Source organism: Tachysurus fulvidraco, chromosome 7 (genome assembly GCF_022655615.1).
Source record: "Tachysurus fulvidraco isolate hzauxx_2018 chromosome 7, HZAU_PFXX_2.0, whole genome shotgun sequence".
Classification (NCBI taxonomy): Eukaryota; Metazoa; Chordata; class Actinopteri; order Siluriformes; family Bagridae; genus Tachysurus; species Tachysurus fulvidraco.
This window is the reverse complement of record NC_062524.1, coordinates 27,808,121-27,831,478: the sequence shown is the minus strand read 5'-3', so window position 1 is coordinate 27,831,478 and position 23,358 is coordinate 27,808,121. Positions and strand designations below refer to the sequence as shown.

The 23,358-nt window shown below is 41.6% G+C and overlaps 1 protein-coding gene across 1 annotated transcript in view; it reads right to left on the bottom strand.

Annotated features, from left to right (window-relative positions):
• Positions 1–21,697: 21,697 nt before the first annotated feature.
• The window catches only part of LOC113649958 (catenin (cadherin-associated protein), alpha 2), a 61,990-nt gene continuing 60,329 nt past the window's right edge, over positions 21,698–23,358 (bottom strand). The window contains exon 10 of the mRNA XM_047816550.1: positions 21,698–23,274. Within this exon, the coding sequence (XP_047672506.1) occupies positions 22,987–23,274 (288 nt within the window). The 3' untranslated portion in view covers positions 21,698–22,986. The remainder of the gene's footprint in view (positions 23,275–23,358) is intronic.

Here is a 23,358-nt window from a genome sequence, read left to right as displayed (position 1 = left end):
TGTTAAAAGAACTTTGGATGTATGTAATGTAAAAGAACAAAATCTAAATCTAATCAATATTCGGTGTGACGACCGTTTGCCTTCAAAACAGCAGCAATACTTCTAGGTACACTCACACACGGTTTGTGAAGGAACTCGGCCGGTAGGTCGTTCCAGACGTCTTGGAGAACTGACCACGGATCTTCTGTGGATGTCGGCTTTCTCACATCCTTCTGTCTCTTCGTGTAATCCTAGACACACTCAATGATGTCGAGATCAGGGCTCTGTGGGGGTCGTGCCATCGCTTCATGCTGGTTTGTAGGCAGAAGGTAGTGACACTGAATATTGATCTGATTTAGATTTTTCTTTTGTTTGCTCACTTTGCAGTTTGTAAATTGACAAAAATAAACACTCATTCATTCATTCATCCATTCATCTTCTACCACTTATCCGAACTTCTCGGGTCACGGGGAGCCTGTGCCTATCTCAGGTGTCATCGGGCATCGAGGCAGGATACACCCTGGACGGAGTGCCAACCCATCACAGGGCACACACACACTCTCACTCACTCACACACACACTCACTACGGACAATTTTCCAGAGATGCCAATCAACCTACCATGCATGTCTTTGGACCGGGGGAGGAAACCGGAGTACCCGGAGGAAACCCCCGAGGCACGGGGAGAACATGCAAACTCCACACACACAAGGCAGAGGTGGGATTCGAACCCCCGACCCTGGAGGTGTGAGGCGAACATGCTAACCACTAAGCCACCGTGACCCCCCACTCATTATTTATATATTTCTGAAAGCATTATTTGTTTACAGCATTTTTTTCACACCTGCCTAAAACTTTTGCACAGTACTGTACATCTAGAACCTTTAAGTTTAAATCAAAGCACCTCCCTGGAGCGGACTGAAAACTCTCATATACAGTAAACACCATAAACCTACCAAATGCAACTTCCCCGGTAATACATATGTAGTAAAAGGTGCAGTCTTTTGTGTGCGAGTGTGTTATTTTAGCTGTTCTGGCCAGAACAGCCAGCACGTGGTCATGAATAGCTAGCTAGCACGCGCTAATTACCATGAAACGGTTTGTATGCAGGATACTGAGCTGGATGATGAACAATTTTAGATTTTCTCGGATGGCTTGCAGTCGATGTTGAATCTAAACCAGTGCTGATTTCTTACGGAAAATAGCTTCTAATTGCTACTCATTAAACGCACTCAATCTATAAATGATGTTTTTCGTCCAGCCCACAATAACACTAGTGATGCTTGCACTATTATTACATCTACAGTACCTGAACTTCTGTAGTTCTTCTCAGCTTGCTGCCTGGAAGCCCCATGTGGCTTGAAGCCCTGAGCCTGCTTGTCGTGCCCTCTAGCTTTCCCTCTGATACAGGGTGAACCTTAAAGACATCACAGCCCTTTTCATGCTCGGTTCCCAGCTGAACGCTCCAGTTGATGCAACAACCTGGTGTTTGGTTGCATTAAGTGCTTTTATAAAACTCTTTAAACACTTCTTTTTAAAGTGACACAAATAAGCAGAACCGTCCCGTATCAGCCTGATAGATCTGTGTGTCGATCTCACCTTCGCTTGTTTGCGCTGACCTTCGCCGGTCCTGTGTGTAGTCCCTCTGTCTGTCCAATTACGCCGTCCTTCGAGAGGCCGCCTCAGATCACATCAGTGCCAGGTCTGATCTCCAAACACATCAAAGTGTACAGCATTGACTAAAGACCAAACTTTTATTTCCACCTTCATGTCGTTGTGCTTGATGTCCTGAATGGAGCAGGTCTACTGAAAGGAGAGAGACAAAGACTAAATCAAATGTCTTAGCTGCCTGCAAATGGATGAGAAGGAAATAACATTAACTTTTAAGTTAACCCAAGATGATTAAATCGTTAATAATAATAAAAAATCAACATTTCTTTCCATTATGGCTTGAAAAATGTGTTGAATCAAATATTCTTTAGCTGTCGAATGATTCATTATCAAAGCAGTGTTGAGGTACTTGAGACCAGACTTGGTATGTTAAAGCAGACTTAAGTCTCTAAACAATTCAAGTCCATCTTCCTTTTCTTCTTCTTCCTCAAATTGATCTCAATAAATTGACAACTGACATGAAATAATGATCGACCGATGATTGGTTACTTACATTTGTTAGAGTGTCCCCTTACATTTGGGGACACTCGACCCTGTCCGGGTCTCCGTACTGACTGGGACTCGACCCTGTTCGGGTCTCCGTACTGACTGGGACTCGACCCTGTTCGGGTCTCCATACTGACTCGGACTCGACCATCTTCTGTGTCTTGACTCTGACTCAACCTAAGAGGACCCTAGGGATCTCACACAGTAATACATTATCATGATTAAGTCATGTGAACATATTTTTTCTATTTAATTCCAGATATTCCGGATCTTGATCTTACTTGAAAGTTCACAAGTTTTCAAAAATATAACTCTGGCAGCAGAGAGTCGGTCTTTTAAGTTCAACCAGGATGAAATGTCTTACAGTGCAGTTGGAACAATATAACCAGGTCACAGGTCAAAGTTCCACTAGATAATGTTGGCACAAAGCAGACATAAGAAGCAGCAAATGCAGATCTTTTACATCTCATATCACTTCACCTTCAGTGGAATGGCTTTTTCTCCAACAGATGATTGGCGCTAACTCTGACGATGCTTTCATACGTTCTACACAGAACCATTAAGGTGTTTGTGGTTACTCTAAAGGTTTTATTTAATAAGCTTCAGTTTTATTCTGCTGTTTCAGGCTATCGGTGAGTTGGAGCCCAGGCTAGTGGTACATTTGTGAGATGAGTAGAACTTGATGTGTTAGCAGCTAGGCTAGTGGCTGTACCAGTTGTTTGGGCACAGCTAGGCTAGCGGCTGTACGGTTGTTTGGGCACAGCTAGGCTAGCGGCTGTACGGTTGTTTGGGCACAGCTAGACTAGCGGCTGTACGGTTGTTTGGGCACAGCTAGGCTAGCGGCTATACGGTTGTTTGGGCACAGCTAGGCTAGCGGCTGTACCAGTTGTTTGGGCACAGCTAGGCTAGCGGCTGTACCAGTTGTTTGGGCACAGCTAGGCTAGCGGCTGTACAGTTGTTTGGGCACAGCTAGGTTAGCGGCTGTACAGTTGTTTGGGCACAGCTAGGCTAGCGGCTGTACAGTTGTTTGGGCACAGCTAGGCTAGCGGCTGTACAGTTGTTTGGGCACAGCTTGGCTAGCGGCTGTACCAGTTGTTTGGGCACAGCTAGGCTAGCGGCTGTACGGTTGTTTGGGCACAGCTAGGTTAGCGGCTGTACCAGTTGTTTGGGCACAGCTAGGCTAGTGGCTGTACAGTTGTTTGGGCACAGCTAGGCTAGCGGCTGTACGGTTGTTTGGGCACAGCTAGGTTAGCGGCTGTACCAGTTGTTTGGGCACAGCTAGGCTAGTGGCTGTACAGTTGTTTGGGCACAGCTAGGCTAGCGGCTGTACGGTTGTTTGGGCACAGCTAGGTTAGCGGCTGTACCAGTTGTTTGGGCACAGCTAGGCTAGCGGCTGTACGGTTGTTTGGGCACAGCTAGGCTAGTGGCTATACGGTTGTTTGGGCACAGCTAGACTAGCGGCTGTACGGTTGTTTGGGCACAGCTAGACTAGCGGCTGTACCAGTTGTTTGGGCACAGCTAGGCTAGTGGCTGTACGGTTGTTTGGGCACAGCTAGGCTAGCGGCTATACAGTTGTTTGGACACAGCTAGGCTAGCGGCTATACGGTTGTTTGGGCACAGCTAGGCTAGCACATCTTTATCACAAGTCTAGTGAACAACTGTTTTAGAGGTTATGATGAGTTAAGGGCTTGTACATGAATCTTATCCTTATTTTATCATTTGTATTAAATCCAGTAAAGTCATCATGACATTCAGATGTCACGTCTCTCACCTCTCTGTCGGTTTGTCCTGGTTTTTCTGCACCTGTCCTGGGATTTGGAGATGTTAAGAAAAGGTGAAGGAGGTCAGGAAGTCACGGCCGCCCTGCCACCACTGACACACTTGAAAAAACCCATCTAATGAAATCTTGAACAATCTTGTAATCTTGATTTAGTGTTTCACTCAGGCACTTCTTTTCCCCTCCGCTTCTTCTCTCTGGAGGCGTGGTGAAGCAAAGTGAACTCGCTGACCCCTGAAATCATTTTAAGAGACTGGCGTGACCTTGGAGCGCCGACGGGGAGTCGAGGCAGTTAGAACTGCGAGTGAGAAAAAGTTCAGGATCGCCTTATTACCTCGCTCTGTGTTTTGTGAGATGATTTCTGGCAGTTTTAGGGCACTTTTCAAAATCCAAGCGAATACGTTTGTTAAAAATATTTTTTTCCTGGGATACCGAGCAATTCGGAGGTGAACATACACAAGGGCAGACCTACAGATATATTTACGAACGGAGCGAAGCATAAACTTCCCACACATACAGTACAGTATACATGATTATTCGCCTAATGCTGAATTCAAATTCTGTAGATTGTGTAGGGAATAAAACGTGTCACGCGTCACGTGCTGCCATGTTATATTTGTCCTCATAAAACCGACCACGACTTTGTGCAAGAAATTACAAGTGCAACAAAGCACGTGATCGATATACACAAAAAGAACATGCTTAAAATAAATCAGAAAATATATCGATAAGTAAAGAAAGAAAGAAAGAAAGAAAGAAAATCTAGACAGCTTTTTTTTCATATGACAAATACTCATTGTTATGACATCCAAAATGTATGAATAAATTAAATGGAATGGATTCAAAATAAAATTATCAAAACAATAAAATAAATAAATAAATAAATAAATAAATAAATAAATAAATAAATAAATAAATAGAAATAATTAATTAAAATTAAATAAAAATAAATAAATGAACAATCAAATAAATAAATAAATAAATAAATAAATAAATAAATAAATAAATAAATAAATAATAAGGTTCATTCTCGGCTCTCTGCATTCTTGCAGATCTGCGACTGTGCCATATGCAAATGATTTATCTTCCCTGATGTAGCAAAGAATTGATATAGGCTCAGAAGATTAGCCCAGAAATGCCACACACATTTCACCCATTTAGCTTTAACCACCCTGAACTAAATAATCATTATCCAAGGACATAGTTATTACACCTGAAACTAAAGATCCAGTAGCTCCACATATTTCCAGCGTAACTTTAAAACCTCCCCAGTGGCATCATCGTGGCGTCTGACTGATACGCATACATTACATCTTTATGAGCCTTCGTTCGCATGCCGCCTTGCTACACGGAGAAGATTGTTCTGTCGGAGGAAGTGGGAGTACAGTAGCCTCCATCTTGACTGAACACTCCACATGGAATCATTCATTAATTAACGGCTTCATTAGAGCATCGTGGTCGTGTGAGCGGCTTCGGCGCTTGTTCGGGGTTTAGAAAATGAGTTCTCGGAGGTCAGAACGCGGGTCGCCGAATCGGATCGGCGCCGAGGTGGACGTCCACGATGACGTCTTCCACCACAGCGAGCCAGTACAAATACACAAGTCTTAAGTTGAAGTGAATGCTGTTGAAAGGTCATGAAGATATCAGAACGCTTTACAGATTTACCTCTGAAGGTTTCAGAGCACTGACACCGGAGACTTCCATACATGTTACAGAAACCTCAAAACTAAAGCTTCATATTTATCTTCATATTTATATACCAGCACTTTGTAAAGATCCTTGTTTTATTAGGTTTTAATCGATGTCTGAGTTCCGGCTTTGTGTAATTTAGAGAACGGTATTTTTTTAAGTCCGTAAAAGTTTTCGAGTGAATTAATTACGGCCCCTAGGGGGAGATTGATCGAGGTGTTTTTATAGCCGTCCTGTTCCCAGTTATTCTACTCATATTTATTTGTGCCATTAGACCTTGTTTTATTGTCCAGGTCCTGGTTTTAAGCCGCACACAGGAACACTCAGGTCAGTAATAAGGTGGAGTTATTTATGAAGGTCATTAAGTGTCCGGTGATGTCCGGCGGTCAGTTTGTGGTTGAAGGTTATCTGAACGCTGCTCTCGCTCTTCAGCCGTATAAAAGCACCCATCATTTCATCCCAGTTTATGTCCTTCCACTTTCTCTACCTCTCCAACCTCCTGTTTCTCATATCTCTACCTTTCAATTCAGGAAGCTAATTATAAAAAGGAAAAAAAGAATGTGTGGAATTCATCTGACGTTCAACTTTTATTACCGCGTTCCGTCACCTAAAGGCATTCGGACATCAATACGGTTATTCGTGCTAATTATCATCAGAGTCAGGTCATGTTTACTCCTTCAAATCATCTCCTCCTGGTTTCTATTAATATTTATTTTATTATTTGATTCATTTTTATCTCGGTTTCATTGCAGTTCATCTCAGACTGCACAAGAACATTAAACAGCGTCGACATGGACCTAATTTTTACATCTTATTAGAATATTCATTAATCTAATCGAAATAGTTTTGAATATTTAACTTTCTTCATTTTGTTTAGCATCATAGTAAATACATAAGCCTTTAAAAACCACAGAATAAAAAATAATAATTCAAACCAAACCATTTTCTTTTTTATGCTTTGAATTTAACTTACTTTATTTATTTATTTATTTATTTATTTATTTAATTATGTATTTGTCTGTCTATCTATCTATCTATCTATCTATCTATCTATCTATCTATTTATTTATTTATTTACTTACGTATTTATTACTATTATTATTATTTTTTATTTATTTGTTTATTTGTTACTTGTTTATGGAGTCTTTTAAATTATATTTGGAATTTATGTAATATTTTATTCATGCGTGTGAATGTAGAAGGAAAGGCAAATATATTAAAAAAAAATTAAAAGAGGTTAAAACATGAGGCTGTTGAGGGAAATAACTTGTTTAAATAAATCGTAAAGGGATGAAAAGTAGACCATGTTGTTCTTTAATGATTATTTTCCTCCCCGGAGGAGACGGAGCGTTGTGAACCCGATAAGTTCTGTAAGAGGAGCACAGCGGTGCTCACAAGCCTTCTTGGTGTATATCTAATGGCTCGAACGTGGACGCGTGTTATTATGTCCGTGCTGATGGTCAGGTCTTTCAGCGTCCTTCACATCACGCCAATCTGATCCATCGCAATTGTGGATCTCCTCGTGTTGCTGTTCTCTCTTTTCTCATTTCATTTTGCTTTCCTTATCATGCTCTGTTTCACCTCATCTGTCTCTGAGGGCTCTCAGACCTGCAGCAGTAATACTCCACTTTTGGCCTTTACACAATGAAGCTTTATCTCAGAGGCAGAACAGAAAGGAACCTCATGTGGAGATGGTCAATTCATTACAGCCCACCACAATAGGCTCATTTAGGGCACAGTGAGGGTGCAGAAATTTCTCTCTCTCTCGTTTTCTTTTTCTCTCGATGATTCACTTCCCTCAAAAAAAGTAGTTGTCAAGGTTTTGACATTGTGGCTTGGTGAGAGAGCTGGTCATAATATCCTGTGCACAGAAATCAGCTGGATCGCCTTTTTTTTTTTCCTTCATCCGAGCAGAGAAGATCGGCATCAGCCAGAAAGACGGCATCTGCCTGGATTATTGGAGACGAAACTTAAGCACGAGTTGGCAGACTTTTCTGTCTCATATCTCTCTCTATAACTAATTGGTCCCTTGGAAAGGAAGCCCTCATGCACTCTTGTAGAAATAATCTGAAAGGTAAAGAATGAGCTCCTTGAATATAAATGTGCAAATACAATCTTCTAATTACAGCACTCAAAAATCCGTCTTCCTCTTGGCGCCCAGCACCTGACACAGTTGACCTTTACATCTCAAAGTGAATGGCCAATCCCGGACTAATAAAGGCTCTCTTAACATTTCAGAGTTGTGCCTACAGAACCAGATATCTCCACCAGGGTTCCTGACTAGGTTCACTGATTACTCAAAGTGGATTTTTACCTTCCTGACCTTTGCTTAAACCCTCAGAACTGACAATAAAATGTAAAATGTCTGAATATGAGCATTCATTCATTCATTTTGTACCGCTTATCTGAACTTCTCGGTTCACGGGGAGCCTGTGCCTATCTCAGGCGTCATCGGGCATCGAGGCAGGATACACCCTGGACGGAGTGCCAACCCATCACAGGGCACACACACACTCTCATTCACTCACACACTCACACACTATGGACAATTTTCCAGAGATGCCAATCAACCTACCATGCATGTCTTTGGACCGGGGGAGGAAACCGGAGTACCCGGAGGAAACCCCCGAGGCACGGGGAGAACATGCAAACTCCACACACACAAGGCGGAGGCGGGAATCGAACCCCCAACCGTGGAGGTGTGAGGAGAACGTGCTAACCACTAAGCCACCATGCCCCCCTGAATATGAGCATATGAATGGTAATTACATGCCACGTCTGGTATTTATTGAAAGCAGCAGGATACAAGAAGAATCCTGCTGACTGAGATGTATGCACGGATCCCTGCAGAGTTTTACCGTCTTGCGTTGAGAGAACAAACATGGGAAAGGGTTTAAAATAACCTGGTTGTGGAGAATACTGTATGTATGTTCCATGTAAGACAATAAGACCTAGATCCTGCTTGTAAGCTGTTTTTACTTCTATCTATCTATACTATTACTGCTCATTATTTATTTTACAGAAAATACAAGGGAATGTTTTGCTCTGCATTGGGACATCTTGTCCTTATCCTTGTCAGATATTTAAAAGCAGCTGTGATTGGTATTGTATCTGCCTGAGAATCTTCTCCATAGTAGAAGGACTTTGTGAGCGACTATAAATAAGATTATCCCGTCTGTCATGAAGCGATATTGTATTTTTTTTTTTTGTCTGGAAAAAATATTGAGAGTAAAAATCTCTCCGTCTTATCTGACCTCTGTGAGAGTATCGATCCGGCAGCACTTCAAATCTCCACCGGACGAAGAAGAAAGGAGAAGCGGGACAGCACTTTTTAACGATTTGCCTCTCAACTACCCGGAAGGTTTAAGAGCGGTGTATTGAGTATTGATGGGATTCGAGAAGCACAGAAACTAAACCGAGCTCTAAAAATGAGGAAGAGTTGTGTTTTTGGTCTCATGAGCATGTCAGTGCGTTCAGTTTTAAATCCTCTTCCAGATGCATAGAAGGTGAGGTTTTCTCTCTTTGTGTCGATTCGGATGCTTTCTTCACTTGGTTCACTCCAGCGAGCTGTCATCGCATCGAGCCGTCAACCCTGAGGAGTGGCTACAGTCGAGAACCTGCGATGGCATATTCTTCTGCCAGACTTGCAGCGAAAAGTCCAGTGGTTTGATGATCTCAAAAAATAAACTTTCTGGGAATTCAGCTTGTTTGAGTGAATGGCAGGAATGCAGAAGTTCTTTCCTGTGGTGACTTAGTGGCTGGTTTAAAATTAGCACAGTGTGAAATTTCACTTGCACCAAAGCTACAGTAGTTCAGATACAGTTTTTAAAATAGCAAGTAGCATAAATCAATCACACACTCCAGGTTAAAGGCGGGATCTCTGATGTTTGAAAGTCAATGTTGACATATAAAATCACCAAAACAAACACGCCCCCTAACCCAAACGGGTCCCACCCCTGTATCGATAGCTCCGCCCACACATACATACGTAACCCAGGCGACTAACGGAAAGAAACGTGTCTTTATCATAGCTGAAGGGAAGAACAATACGATTGTAGATAAACAAACAAGCAAAAATGCCACACAAGCATAATGATGTAAAGGACAAAGGCATATATTAGTTCTGTGTAACAAAGCAAAACCAACGTTACTCACCTATCGAGAAGGAAAAAAGCGCCTCGGCGTCTTAAGTAAAGTCGGCCACATATTCACAGGTCGGAGTTTCCCGAGTCGATAACTCCTGAGCTAAACGCTGTTACTACACAAAACGCGGTTGTAGCTGCCTCTCTACATTACTACGATAGAAAAGAGGTGTTATTTGTGTAGTAACAGCGTTTAGCTCAGGAGTTATTGACTCGGGAAACTCCAACCTGTGAATATGTGGCCAACTTCCTGCTCCTTCAGTTCTCTCCAGCGCTGGAAAGCTGATCCTATATTAACACGTCCTACTTCTTGTCCTTATCGTAAGCCTTTCTTCTCTTTCTTTCTTTCTTTTTATCCTCCATGTCGATGTTAAGCCCCTTTCTGCTCATTGGCTACACATTTGCTTTGAATTTTGTTTTGATTTTTGTTCGTTATCCGGCCCGACTCGGTTTTATGAAGCATTTCTCAAAAATCTCAGACCCCGCCTTTAATGCTATAAATATTTATTATACGTTTATGATCCTGGTTCTGAAGGTGCCAAGGATTAAGGATTTCAGAACTTCCTGTTCTTGCTCACATAATAGCAGCTCATTCAAGTGTAAACTCTGGTCCCAAAGCGCCGACACTGGAGACTCCTTCCATAAACTTTTAAGAAACGCCAACAAATCGACAAACGTTTGTTAAAGTACACCAAAATTCCCATCATGACAAAAATGCCTTGTTCTGCTTCAGGTTCATCTGATTTGTCCATGTTGAGTGTCGTGTGAAGTCGACATCATTAGAGCCGCGGTCGTGCTCTGCTGATACACAGCGTGAAGGCTGATGCTTATTTTTATATTTGCGATGAATAAATTCAGTACAGCCGATAATTGCCTGCTCAAGCGCTGAATTTCAATCCATTTTGATTCCATCAGGTCAATCTGTGGAATTTATTCAGGGCCATAAATATTAAAAAGAATTTGACCCAGGGCCATAATATCAAAATCACAATGTATTTCAAACCACAGAGTGTTTTCCATTTGATTTCAGTAATCGTTTCTGTTTTCTGTGTTGGTGCTTTGAGATAAATAACAGAAATGTAGGTTTATGTAGAAAACATCCTCAGAGACACACACACGTAGATCTATACGCTAAATATGAAGAACACCTGATTATTAAACGCGTGCTCAATGCATTCATAACAAGGTTTACGTAACAAGTCACGTGCGGCGCGTTCGTTATAGCCGCATCGTTTGAAACTTTCAGCACGTTCGGTTTCAATCCTTTAGCTGATTCCATAATAGCATTAAACTTTCTGAATGCCATGACGAAATAAACTGCATCCCATTTGTTATGTATTTATGCTAGTCAGCGGTACTCTGATTAAACTTTTAATTACATAATGTCTGGTGTATACTGCAGTGTGTGTGTGTGTGTGTGTGTGTGTTCATACAGTATTTCTGTCTATCACTCTTAATGAATCTGTAGGAGTCCTTGTCCCTCTTTGTGTGTCTCTTTACGGTGTTTGATGAAGGCCTTTACCCAAACCATTGAAAGCCAGGTTCTTGAAAAGATGTGACATTTATGAATCTCGCTATACCGTGGCAGCTTCCTTGTATATCTGCTTTTTTTCCCCTCCTAAATCATTTCCTTTCTTTCTTTATTTCTTTCTTTCTTTCTTTCTTTCTTTTATCTCATTCATAGTTACTTTCAATTCAATTCAAGTTTATTTGTATAGCGCTGTTTACAATAGACATTGTCTCAAAGCGGCTTTACAGAACAAACACAGAGCAGAAGGTAAACATAATTAATGAAAAAAGGAAATAACGAATAATAAAAGTAAAAGAATTGACAGAATAAAAATTCTAGATTATATATATATATATATATATATATATATATATATATATATATATATATATATATATATATGAGTTCACAATGTGTATGTATTTATCCCCCTATGAGCGAGTCTGAGGTGACTCAGGCAGCAGTGGTAAGGAAAAACTCCCTTAAATTGGTAAAGGAAGAAACCTTGAGAGGAAGCGGACTCAAGGGGGAACCCATCCTCATATGGGTGACACTGGGGGTGTAATGTGTCTGTCTGTGTTTTCCCCTTGTTTCTGTCTGCCGTCTCTCCCTGATGTTAATTGTTTTGCTCCGCCCACTCATTGCTCACCATGGACACTAATCACATTCCATCTCTTCCCCATGTGTCTTGTCTTTGTCTCGAATCGTCTCTGCTTTGTTATTGGCTCCTGTCCACTATATCTACTCTGTCTGTTCACTTCCCGGGTGTTGGTCGTTGTTTGTATTTAGTCTGTGTCGTTCTCTGTTCCTGTTCAGTGTCCTGATCTGTTTTGCCTGCCTACTGTTTGTTTGTGTTTTGTTTATTAAATCCTTAAACTGCACTTGGATCCTCAGTCACCTTTGTCTCACCGTGTCACACCGTGACGAGGGAGTTCACTAAAGTAAAATGTTCAACTGAAAACAAAACGGAAAGTAAAATGATAAAACTGTACTGTAACTGACATATGGCTAATGCTACAGAGTTTGCTAATTAATTAATTAGAAATATATATATATATATATATAATTACCATTAGCCAGAATTTGGCAGGCATAGTAAAGAAGACGGATTAATATATATTAGTTATATATGAGTTAAATCCATCTAAATACAGCCGGTAAAAGGACAAAACCACCACGGATCATGAATTAGCACAAACCTGCTACATGAATTCAACTGTTTCCTTCTATGTTATAGAATGTCATCTCTTTGCTCCAAGAACCCTGGATCACGCAGCGTACCAAGTGTCGGAGCTGACGTCTTCTGACGTCTGATCTGACGGTTTCATCGTGTTTCACGTTATAAAGCAGCTCACATGATAAAATAAAATCTGTTGGGTTTGTCCCGGAAATTGAGCTTTATAAAAGATTGAGCTTGGAATCGTTCCATCTCCTGCAGGGAAAAGCACCGTTATGAACGTATATTGTATTAGGGTGCTTTCACACCTATAGTTTGCTTCATTTGGTCCGGACCAAAAGCAAAAAAATGACCCATTGTAGCTTTTTATCAGTTTTGGTTCCTTTTCACACCACACTGATCATTCTGTTCCGCACCAGCTGAAACAAAACCAAAATGCAGTCATGTGATAACATCCACATCACTCATTGGCCACACGTCTTTGAGCGCGTTTCCTTAACCGCTTCTCGATCGGTCAGAATAAACGTGCAGGAAATTTCAACGAAACTCTGGAAAATACAGCATACAGTACACCATGGAGAGACGACCGCGCGCCGCAATTATGTTCGTGGTTGTAATCTACGTCGCTTGTATACAGCGTTCTATGTAAAGGCACCGCAAACGGCGAAGACGCATCACGAGACACTTCAGGAGGCGGCCAGTTACTTTTGCGAAACTGTGACATGCTCATCTTCCGAAAATATCGCCAACGACCCACTACGGAAGCTGGTTCAGTCCAAAATGCGCAATACTTTTTGCAGTTGGGTCTATTCGATCTCGGACCGTGTTCTCACCACAGACAAACCGTACCAGAGTTCGTTTGAAAGCGTACCGAGACCACCTCTTCAAGGAGGTCTTGGTACGCTCGTCTGGTACACTTTTGGTGCGCACCAGAGTTCGATTGCTGCGTTCTCACCTGCCCAAACAAACCGCACCAAACGAGCAATCGAACGAATTAAGGTACGATTCAACGGAACTAAACAAGGCAGGTGTGAAAGCACCCTAACACAGTCGGATAAAGGATTATTGAGGTAGAAAGGACATTATTTTCTGTCCAGTGTCTCCAGATGAGGATGAGGTTCTGAGTCTGGTTCCTATCAAGGTTTCTTCCTATATCATATCATCTCAGGGAGTCTTCCTTGATGTCGTTGCCTCAGGCTTGCTCGTGTTGGAGATAAAAAGTAATTTCATTTTAAACTTTAACATATTTATTCTGTTTCTTTATTTCTGTAAAGCTGCTTTTAGACAACGTCGATTGTTAAACGCGTGATACAAATAAAGCGAGAAGGTCCAAATAGGTCAATATCCTGGTGCTGCCTGCCCATGTCTGCTTTAAACTCACCACTACAGCACTAAAGAACAGACACACAACCACAACATGACACGGCACTTGGAGGCTAAATCACCTGCTCTGATATAAGGAATAAACCGCTAACGTGTACTGGATGGAAGAGATATAGCCGTTTATCTGCCTTTTAATGATGTGAGTAAACACCATAGGTGACTTCAGATACATGCACGAAGAGGCTCTGAAGCATCTGGTCATGAACTGACTAGAACCCTGTAACTCTGTAAAAAAAAAAAAAAAAAAAAAAAGGCAGTCCATATTCCCTTAAACCACAGGGAACAATCTCCATTAGCTGGATATGGCACCATTGCGCTTCAATGTCATTAAGAGAGCGAGGTTCATAATTACACAGGCCTGCTTCACAGACAAACTCTTAATTGCGTGCTCATTATAGCCGAGCTCCTGGCAGCTCTCGCACAGCCGTGTGCTCTTCAGCTCCATCCACGGATATTTCTGAGAACAGTCAGACTATTTAGCAGATGATCGTGTGAGTGTTAAGTCCTGGGTTATTTGCATAAATGCTGAGCATTAATGACGTGTCACTGGCATGCGAGACGGTTCTTTGAGTCGACACCTTGATTCGAAGCGGCGAGTCGGCTTTTTTGAGTCGGTTGTTACGGTCTACTTTTTGAGTCAGCTCTCTGAAACAGTAGAGCTTTGAGAGACGTATGCGAGAAGCGGGGTGGCTTAGTGGTTAGCACGTTTGCCTCACACCTCCAGGGTTGGGGGTTCGATTCCCGCCTCCACCTTGTGTGTGGAGTTTGCATGTTCTCCCCGTGCCTCGGGGGTTTCCTCCGTGTACTCCGGTTTCCTCCCTCGGTCCAAAGACATGCATGGTAGGTTGATTGGCATCTCTGGAAAATTGTCCGTAGTGTGTGTGTGTGTGAATGAGAGTGTGTGTGTGCTGTGATGGGTTGGCACTCCGTCCAGGGTGTATCCTGCCTCCATGCCCGATGACGCCTGAGATAGGCTCAGGCTCCCCGTGACCCGAGAAGTTCGGATAAGCGGTAGAAGATGAATGAATGTCTTTGAAGCACCGAAGCAGCGTCCATCATTTAAAAAAGCATCGCATGTGACAAACACTCAGAAGCTGGTAGATCTTTACATATTTAAGTCCTTCAGTCTATTTCTGGGTCACGGTCTGAAGGATTTAAGGTTGAAAATGTTTCCAATGAGGTTTTTGATGCCGTTTAAAAGTTCGGACTCGTGTTCTACATTTCCTCTACATATGGTGTTGTTGGAGAGCAAATAAAGCGACATGATAATGGTTTCTCTTTTTATTTGATAAGACTCTTGTTTAATATCCTCTTCTGCTCGGCTCTGAAGATCGATCGAGTGCTGAAATTTAATCTGCATGTCTAAGCAACTTCTTATCTGATGCTCCAAGCCCTTAATTTGAAGTTTGGGTTTGTCGAGTCTTGCGTCAATTACGTGGGACGCTGAATCCTGTGCGAATTCTTGCAGTCTTTTCACCAACATCGACACTGTTGACATTTTGTGGGTGTTCGAGTAACACCGGGTTCGGAGACTGTCACTTTGTCTTGAGTGACTCATGTAATACGACTGCTTCGATAACGTTTGAGCGGATCTCTCACCGGATTCAGCTTCCTACCGAGATAATGTCATTATTATTCGGAGCTCTGTTTGCACATCGCATGCCGTGCTTCTAAATTCATTCTGATGAAAAATAAATGAAGCCTTAAGAGCTTAATTGGCAGTAACCTTTATCTTCGTTAATTGAGAGATTCCGTTACCGAGCAAGAAAACACATCCTGACCAATGAGAGCAGACCTGAGAGGAAATGAAGGGGAGGAAACGCAGTGGCGCACTGAAAAAGAGGAGCTTATCTGTGTTAGTGGAATACATCACGTTGACAAACACTTGGCTGTAATCCGGGAGTAAGTTGTAAGCTAAGAGTCCTGTCAGTTTACAGGAGCAGCATGTGAAGCTTTCAGGAGATTAGGTGTGAAGAAACAGAGTGGCTCTTTTCCCACCAACGGTGTGATGGCTCTCAGATTTCTCAGCCAGGACACATGGTTTGCTCCCTGCATCAAAACTAGAAACTGGTGAGATGTTTCAGCGTCAAACACTCAAACGATGAGTTAAGACCACGATCCCAAATATATGCTGTATCGCTAATGCTTTCTTTTAGCAGCTACACATACACAGTGTTTCTCTCAGCTACATGCAGTACCTCCTCTGACCACTAGGTCACAATTTCCACAAAGTTCCTGTCACGTGCTCGCTTCCTTTTAGCATGAGGATTATTTTGTAAGCCGTGCAGCTTCACCGTTGCTTCGTGGACATGTTTCATACTCTGTATCTGAGCATACTGACTTCTGGATAGTTAGCTTGGCTGTGTTTTTACATTACATTTATAGCATTTGGCAGAGTCTCTTATCCAGCACAACTTACATTTTATCTCAATGTATACAGCTGAAGGTTAAGGGCCTTGCTCAAGAGCCCAGCCGTGACAGCTTGGTGGACCTAGGTCTCAAACTCTCAACCTCCTGGTTAGTAGACCAACACCTTAATCACTAAGCTACCACATCCTCCTGTTTTTACAGATATTGCACCTGCGACCTGCCCGATTTACCCGAGAGTGGACTTTATTAGTCTATTAACCCTGATATTTAATTAAATGCAAAACCAGCCATTTTTCTAGGTGATTTGTTCAGGAACTGCAGCACTGAGGAAGTCCGTGCTTCAGACTGTTCGTGGTTAATCACTGTAACTGTTATCACAAGACTGCGGGCAAAACTCCATATGAAATTTATCCTTGTTTCTACTTCTTTACATCACCATGTCTTCCTTTTCAGCCCTTGTTATTCCAGAGCAGATCACATGAGCCGTCACGTCTTAAGTAATTAAAGTCAAACTTGTGAAGTGAAACAGGACACATTTACATGCTAATTAAGAAAAGAAAACTATTTTGCTAAACATTGTTTGTCAGAAATAATAAAACATGACACGTTGTACCACAGTTACACAACATGGCTAATACTTAAGGACTAAAACACGCTGTGCTGTTTAAGCATAAATAATGATTTAGAGATAAATAATAAAGAAAAGTATTAATTAGCAGAGACGAATCAACCCGAGGTTGAACGACACGTCTGTGTTTTTAAACCACAGAAATTTAGATTTAATTTTTTTCTTAAAGAAATCTATGCTTAATTTATACATTTAACATACATTTAACCCTTTTTACCAGGACCCTGGTGTTCATATGGACTTATGGGTCGTTTTCGATCAGTATATACAAACCAGGTGTCATGACTCAGCCCGGACTTTGGCCACGTGCACTTGTTTGTTTATGTTCCTCGTCACATGTCTGCCCCACCCTCGTCTGTTCCTCCCTGTTTCCACCCCCGTTCCTAATTGAATCTGATTGTCTTTTGTATTTAAGTGTGCCGCGTTGCCGATGACAGCAAGGAATCTACTGTTGTCCTGTCCTGTCTTTAGTCCGTGTCATGTTTAGTGTTTCTTTTGTTATTAAACCCGGTTTTGTTTCGCTGTCCTGCGCTCAGGTCCGCTTCCTTACCCCGCATCATGACACCAGTGATGTTCTGTTTCTGAGTCTGATCTAAAACTTTTAGTGTTAGACGTGTGGTTTTCCCACTGTTGACCTTGCACTACATTTTAGTCGTTCATGAACAAGCACATGGTGGCTCTCAGAGAGTAGAAATAAGTTTTGATTCTCCTGAATTCGTGTCCATTTTTTTTTTCTTTTTCCATCACAGAAAACATCAGTTTCTACCACTGTGAAACAAAAACGCTAACTGAAGCAGCAACTCTGTTGGACTCAGAGCCATTTAGTAACAACAACTGCTGCAGCTGCTTCTTGGTTCGATTTAGAGAAGCTCAGTCAGGCTGAATTGCTATCACTTTTCTCAGTGTGACTTTCAGTGTACATAGTAGACTTTATTAACAAGTGTAGTGTGTTGTGGCTGGTTATGTTAGCATTAAAAAAAAAAAAAAACAGAAGACTAAATATATATAGTTCATTTTCTCCACCTTTGATCATTTACTTTGGTAAAACCCTCAACGATCAGCAGTCTCACTTCCTGTCAGAGGTTATCATAAATGATTCCTTCCTATTTAATGCTTTAAAGCTCTTCATTTTTTTTTGGTCTTCCCGTGTGCTTATTTTTTTTAGCTTCATAGCTCGTATCCATACCAGAAACGTTGGCTACTGTACGTTCATCGATTCTTACATCGTTCTTCACATCAGGACCATGACTGACTCTAAAGTTTCACTCTTTAAAGATAACACCATAAATCTAACAGCAACCTAAAGTTCTTTTTTATGTGTGATGTGTGTTCCTTTTTCTTGGCTAAAGAATAAAATCTTTAAGCAACACGTCCTGCATATATAATCTTTAAGCAACACGTCCTGCATATATATATATATATATATATATATATATATATATATATATATATATATATATATATATATATATTGTCTTCTTTCTTCTGAGCATCTTTAAACCCTGAGCGTTTGGAAAGCATGTGCTAATATAGCTTAAATCCAGGAAGTAGACAGGAAGTGAGTTTCTGATCAGAGTTTTGAAAACGCTGACCCCTGCTGCAGGGGAGGGGAAGTGCCCGGACATTTCAGGAACATTTACAAAGGAAAATAGTTAAAAAAAAAAAAAATGATGCAGATGAAACTGATTAGATGCGAGGATCATAAAATCATCTTCAGGAGCATTGAGATTCCTCTTCTTCGTCAGTCATGTATGATTCTATATAGTATTACAACCACCTCCAGACACACACTCACACTTGTTACGGCTTATTAAACGTCTAGACGATTTCTCATTTGCACAACACTGATATCACTTTGCCGTTTGATGATACGTTCTCTTTTCCTTCCCATGTCTAGTGCGCAGCTCAGTTGATTTTCACATCAAAGCACGTGTGACAAGCGCTTCGTCGTATCGTCCTAACAGCATCAGGTATCATTTGATGAAATAGTAATTGAAGCACTTTTCTGAGGTGGGATGCATGTGGAGAAACATCTGTGAAACACATTCTGTATTAAATATGCAGGAGCCGATTCAAAAATTCCGTTTGCGCGAGACGACATGGCTCGTGAACAGACTCACAGCAGGCCTCAAGCATATTTAGGATCTCATATCAGCTTCAAATGCTCTCTTTTTCTTTTTGTGTCCACCTTCAAAAGCTGATTCGGGTCTGATTCATCGTGCAGCACGTCGTGAGCAGAACGTAATAAAACATGACGGGAAGTTATGGTTAGCATAACTTCACCAAATAACAGCGAGTGTTTTATTCCCCTGATACCGCAGGAATTTGCCACAGATTATTATTTTATAATAATGCCGCAATAATTTATTTTTTTAATACCGTAAAGTCTGTGAAAAAAAATAAAACGAGTTCCCATTTATAGCTTTTTCAGTTTTTTGATGCTAATAACATAAAACGCTGCAGTTTTTCATGCTAGTGAGAAGCGTAAAGTCATCTGTCCTGAAGTGTGTTTGAAGTGTTATAAGTAAACATAGTGAAGGAAGGAAGGCTATTGCTGAAAAATGGCGGCATTTCCTGTTTGAAGACTTTGCTGTGAAATTTGGGCATTCACTAAATTCCAGGGGTTTCGTTACCATGACGTAAAGTGGGCGTGGTTTCTGGAGGTCTTGGAAAAACGCCCAGTAAGAGCATACTTACTGTACGATGGATAATGAAGGACAAAACAGTCATACGGGTAGATTTTATATTTCATATCTATGATGCTTTATTATCTTATAGTTAAACAATTTTTGAAAACAAATAAACAACCAAAAACTACGGTTAGGGTTAGGGTTAGATTATCAAATAGGCCACGCCTACCCGATGACGCAATATCTGTTACGCTGTTCTGAAACCCCTGGAAATAAGTGCATCTCGTTTGTTGTAAATAAATCTTGCTGTATATGAAATAATCTGATATATTTGAGTCGGTCTTACAATGAATGATGCAACCAGGTAAATAATGTAAATACAGTATATCGGAAATGAACCTTGTCCTAAACACTAAACTCTGCCTCATTTAGAGAATCAAATGAACGTTGAGTTGTGTGTTGAGGGATCGGCGTTAATATGGAAACCATGCTGGTGGATCTAAAGTGTTAAATAAGCAATATACTGATGTGTAGACTCTGTAGGTTGTAGATTCTCTATCACTCAAAGTTACCTTAAAATTAGCGTCTGGAGAAATCCATAAAAAATATTATAAAAAGAAGAAGAAAAAGTTAAATTAGAATAAAATGCGGTGCAAATTCAGTGCTTGGGCCCCTGATAGTTTAGACCTCAAGGTAATTTTTTTTCTTTTCAATTTAACAAAAAAGTTCATGTTCAATGTCCAATTTTTATTAGTCCAATCTTTACTACTGTTAGACCTCCATTATAACTGGAGCATAAGGTGGAGGGAAAAGACTATTGAATCACTCGCAATTATTTATATGACAGCTAAAACTTAATAATCATGACAGGACCGGTTCTGACGAGTTCTTGGCCGCCGTCCCGTTTTAATTCCCCCGTCTTCCAGAAGAGCTGCGGTTTTTAAAGGAAGGATTTTAATTAAGGTAAATGGCAGGTAGGAGTATTGCCACAGCGACCTCCTGGGTAATCCGGCTGTAATGAGTTTCATTAGGTACGAGTCACTGTGCTAAACCCAGAGGAATAGCGGAGGCGGCTTCAGTCGCGCTGCACTCCACCCGAGGTCACACCGCACTCCTTCGTGCACTCGCTTGCTTTTGGGTTTCATCAGCTCGATACCTCTTTAACGAGACCTGGCTGATGTGGAGGATGTCATGATTTTGCTCACCGGTTCAGCAAGCCGCCCACAAAACAGCTGTTTTTACCTGGAGGTATCTCAATCAGCGTTTCAGGTGAAGACAAAAGGGTGAAGACTTCCGACTTACGGAAAAAAAACCCAGCACGAATATTAACGAACACTTCTACTCACTCGGCCGACACTTCTGAGCGTCACATTAGATCTTTACACACCCGATCTACGTTCTGAAATTGAAGTAGCTCCCTGTTTAATGATATTAGCAAACTGAAAAGTTCTCAGCTACTGTAAGTAAAGAGCACGTATGCCCCTTTTCCCCCGAGGCAGTTTGAGTGCAGGTTCGGAGCCTAATTTAGAACCAGTTCTTTCTGTTTCGACCGCCAAAGCACAAGCTCCGAACCAGGAAAAGTGGTTCTTAAGTAGCACCAAAACGTTGCTGGTCTAGACTTAAGAACCGCTTGCGTCAGGAGCTGTGGGCGGGGCTACTGTTAGAGCATTTCATAATGTACCTTAAGTATACTAATGTTTAATACACTTTTACTTTACCGCGATATGATACATTATCAGCACACATGACAGTAGGTAGCTACATGCTAAGGCTAACTTTTTTCTGTGTTAACGATAAAATAACGTTATGTACTTTATGGATTACAACCTCCGTTTATACAGATTACACGGAGCCGCACGTACACGTTTTATTCGCCGCGTTTGGATGCCAATGTAGGTTCGCAAAGCCATGAGCATTAACAGTAAAGCGACATCCGCCATTGTTGTTGTGTTTGTGTTTGTCGCTGCTGCGCTAACGTTGCTGGGACACGTGACACGTATACAGTGACGTCACACTCGGCGCTGTGATGCTCTCTAGCCGGTGGAAAGGCAAACCGGTTCTTAGAAGGTTCGCCAGTGGAACCAACTCTGAACCAGCACTAGCGCTAGCTCTGAACCAGCACCCGGTTCTTTCCGGTGGAAAAGAGGCATTAGACGTTCTATGGTCCTTTGACAAGGAATAAATGGGAACCTTTCATAACAGTTAAGTTTTGGATGAAATAATCTTTGCGTAATGAAAAAGCAGAAACAGCCTCGGTAACACAGTTGCAAGGTTTATTAGAGAACTGTGACTATAAAGATATGCAGGATTCTACTTATTCTCTGCACAAACCACATAACTAGTCGACTCGGTCCGTTTCTAGTATCATGTTCAACACCATGGCAACCAGTCTGTAATAGTTAGTGATGCAATAATAATAATTAAATAAAATGCAAAACCTCGTACGTCATGTCACCGTGTGGAATATGTGGATCGTCGATCGTCAGGACAAATAATTCTTATTTTTTTAATTCATTTCTAACACTACAAGCCATACTGAGTTTCAAAGTTAGGAGCTTCAGGACGCTTCAGCTACGGCACCATATATTATCTTCTTCCGTTTGTCATCCCTGTTTAAAAAAAAAAAGGGCGACCATGACTTGACAAAACAAGATAATTAAGTCATGGCCTCAACTTCAGATCTCAATCGAATGAGATAGTTCATTTGTGACCGTGAATTTGACCGTATGATCTCAAGTCATTGCCATAACATAATAACTTAAGAATAATTCAATTAAGTCACAGCCATGGATACGTAACATGAGGAAATGCGCTCGGTAAGTTATGGCCGTGACTTTATAACACAAGGAAACTAGATATAGAAGTTAGAGGCATGCTACCAAACAAGAAAATTAAGTCATGGCCATGACTTGGTCCCTCAAGGAAATGAGATAATTAAGTTGCCAGCATGAGAACATGACTTGAGAATGAGATATAGCTATGGATTTGTAACTTGAGATAATGAGATAATTAGGTCATAGCAACAACTCTGTGATTTAAGGGAACAAGCCTGCGACTTAATCATCTCATTCCCTTTGTGGTCGTGATGAAATGATCTCATTCCCTCTCGGTACTAAGTCATGACCATAAGTCACTTATCTAGTTCCCTTTGCCTTATTATCTCATTCTCATGCTTTAACAGCCTTGCATTTTTTTGTAAAGTAGGGATGTCAGTAGGAGGACCCCGTATCAACAACAGTGTAAATATGGCTAGTCAGGCTAACACTGGTAACTAACAAACACCACGGGAATGGTGCCGAAGCTCCGAGAGTAAACACATGCCCATCTTTTTCTGCTTATCTTGGTTTCGTTATGCAGTTCTCCAGTAAGAGTATCCACGGCAACACTTTTGCCTCTATGTGGAACGGGATACAGGAAGCTGCAAACAGGAGACAGGAAAGAAAGACTGGGGGAGGAGGAGGGAATAGACAGGAAAAGTCAGGAGGTGGTTGAAGAGTTTGAGGGCTTGGAACCTTGAAACTTTTTTTTTCTTGCCACCTGTAGATTTAAAACGAGTCCATAGCCTTGAACTCGCTGAGCGCTTGGACCGGTGAGATGTGTTTCTTCTGCGAGCCTCGGCGCACTCGGGTCTGACACTCCTCAGGCTTCTCCCTCTTCACAAGCGGCTTCTTCTCGGGCACTTTCATGCGCCATGACACCACGGGGGAATTGACTGCCGCTGTACCGTACACCTTCTGGTACTTGGTGGAAGCCACATACGAGGCCTTGACCGTCAGGACCACGGCATTCATTAGATTCTTGGCGGCCTGGATGAGGGAAGTAGCGCTGTCCAGCTGAAAGACAAAAGTGAGCACAGTCAGGTGACTTTCTGTCAATTTTATTTCATCTTCCCTCAGCACATCTCAGGGTGTGCACTT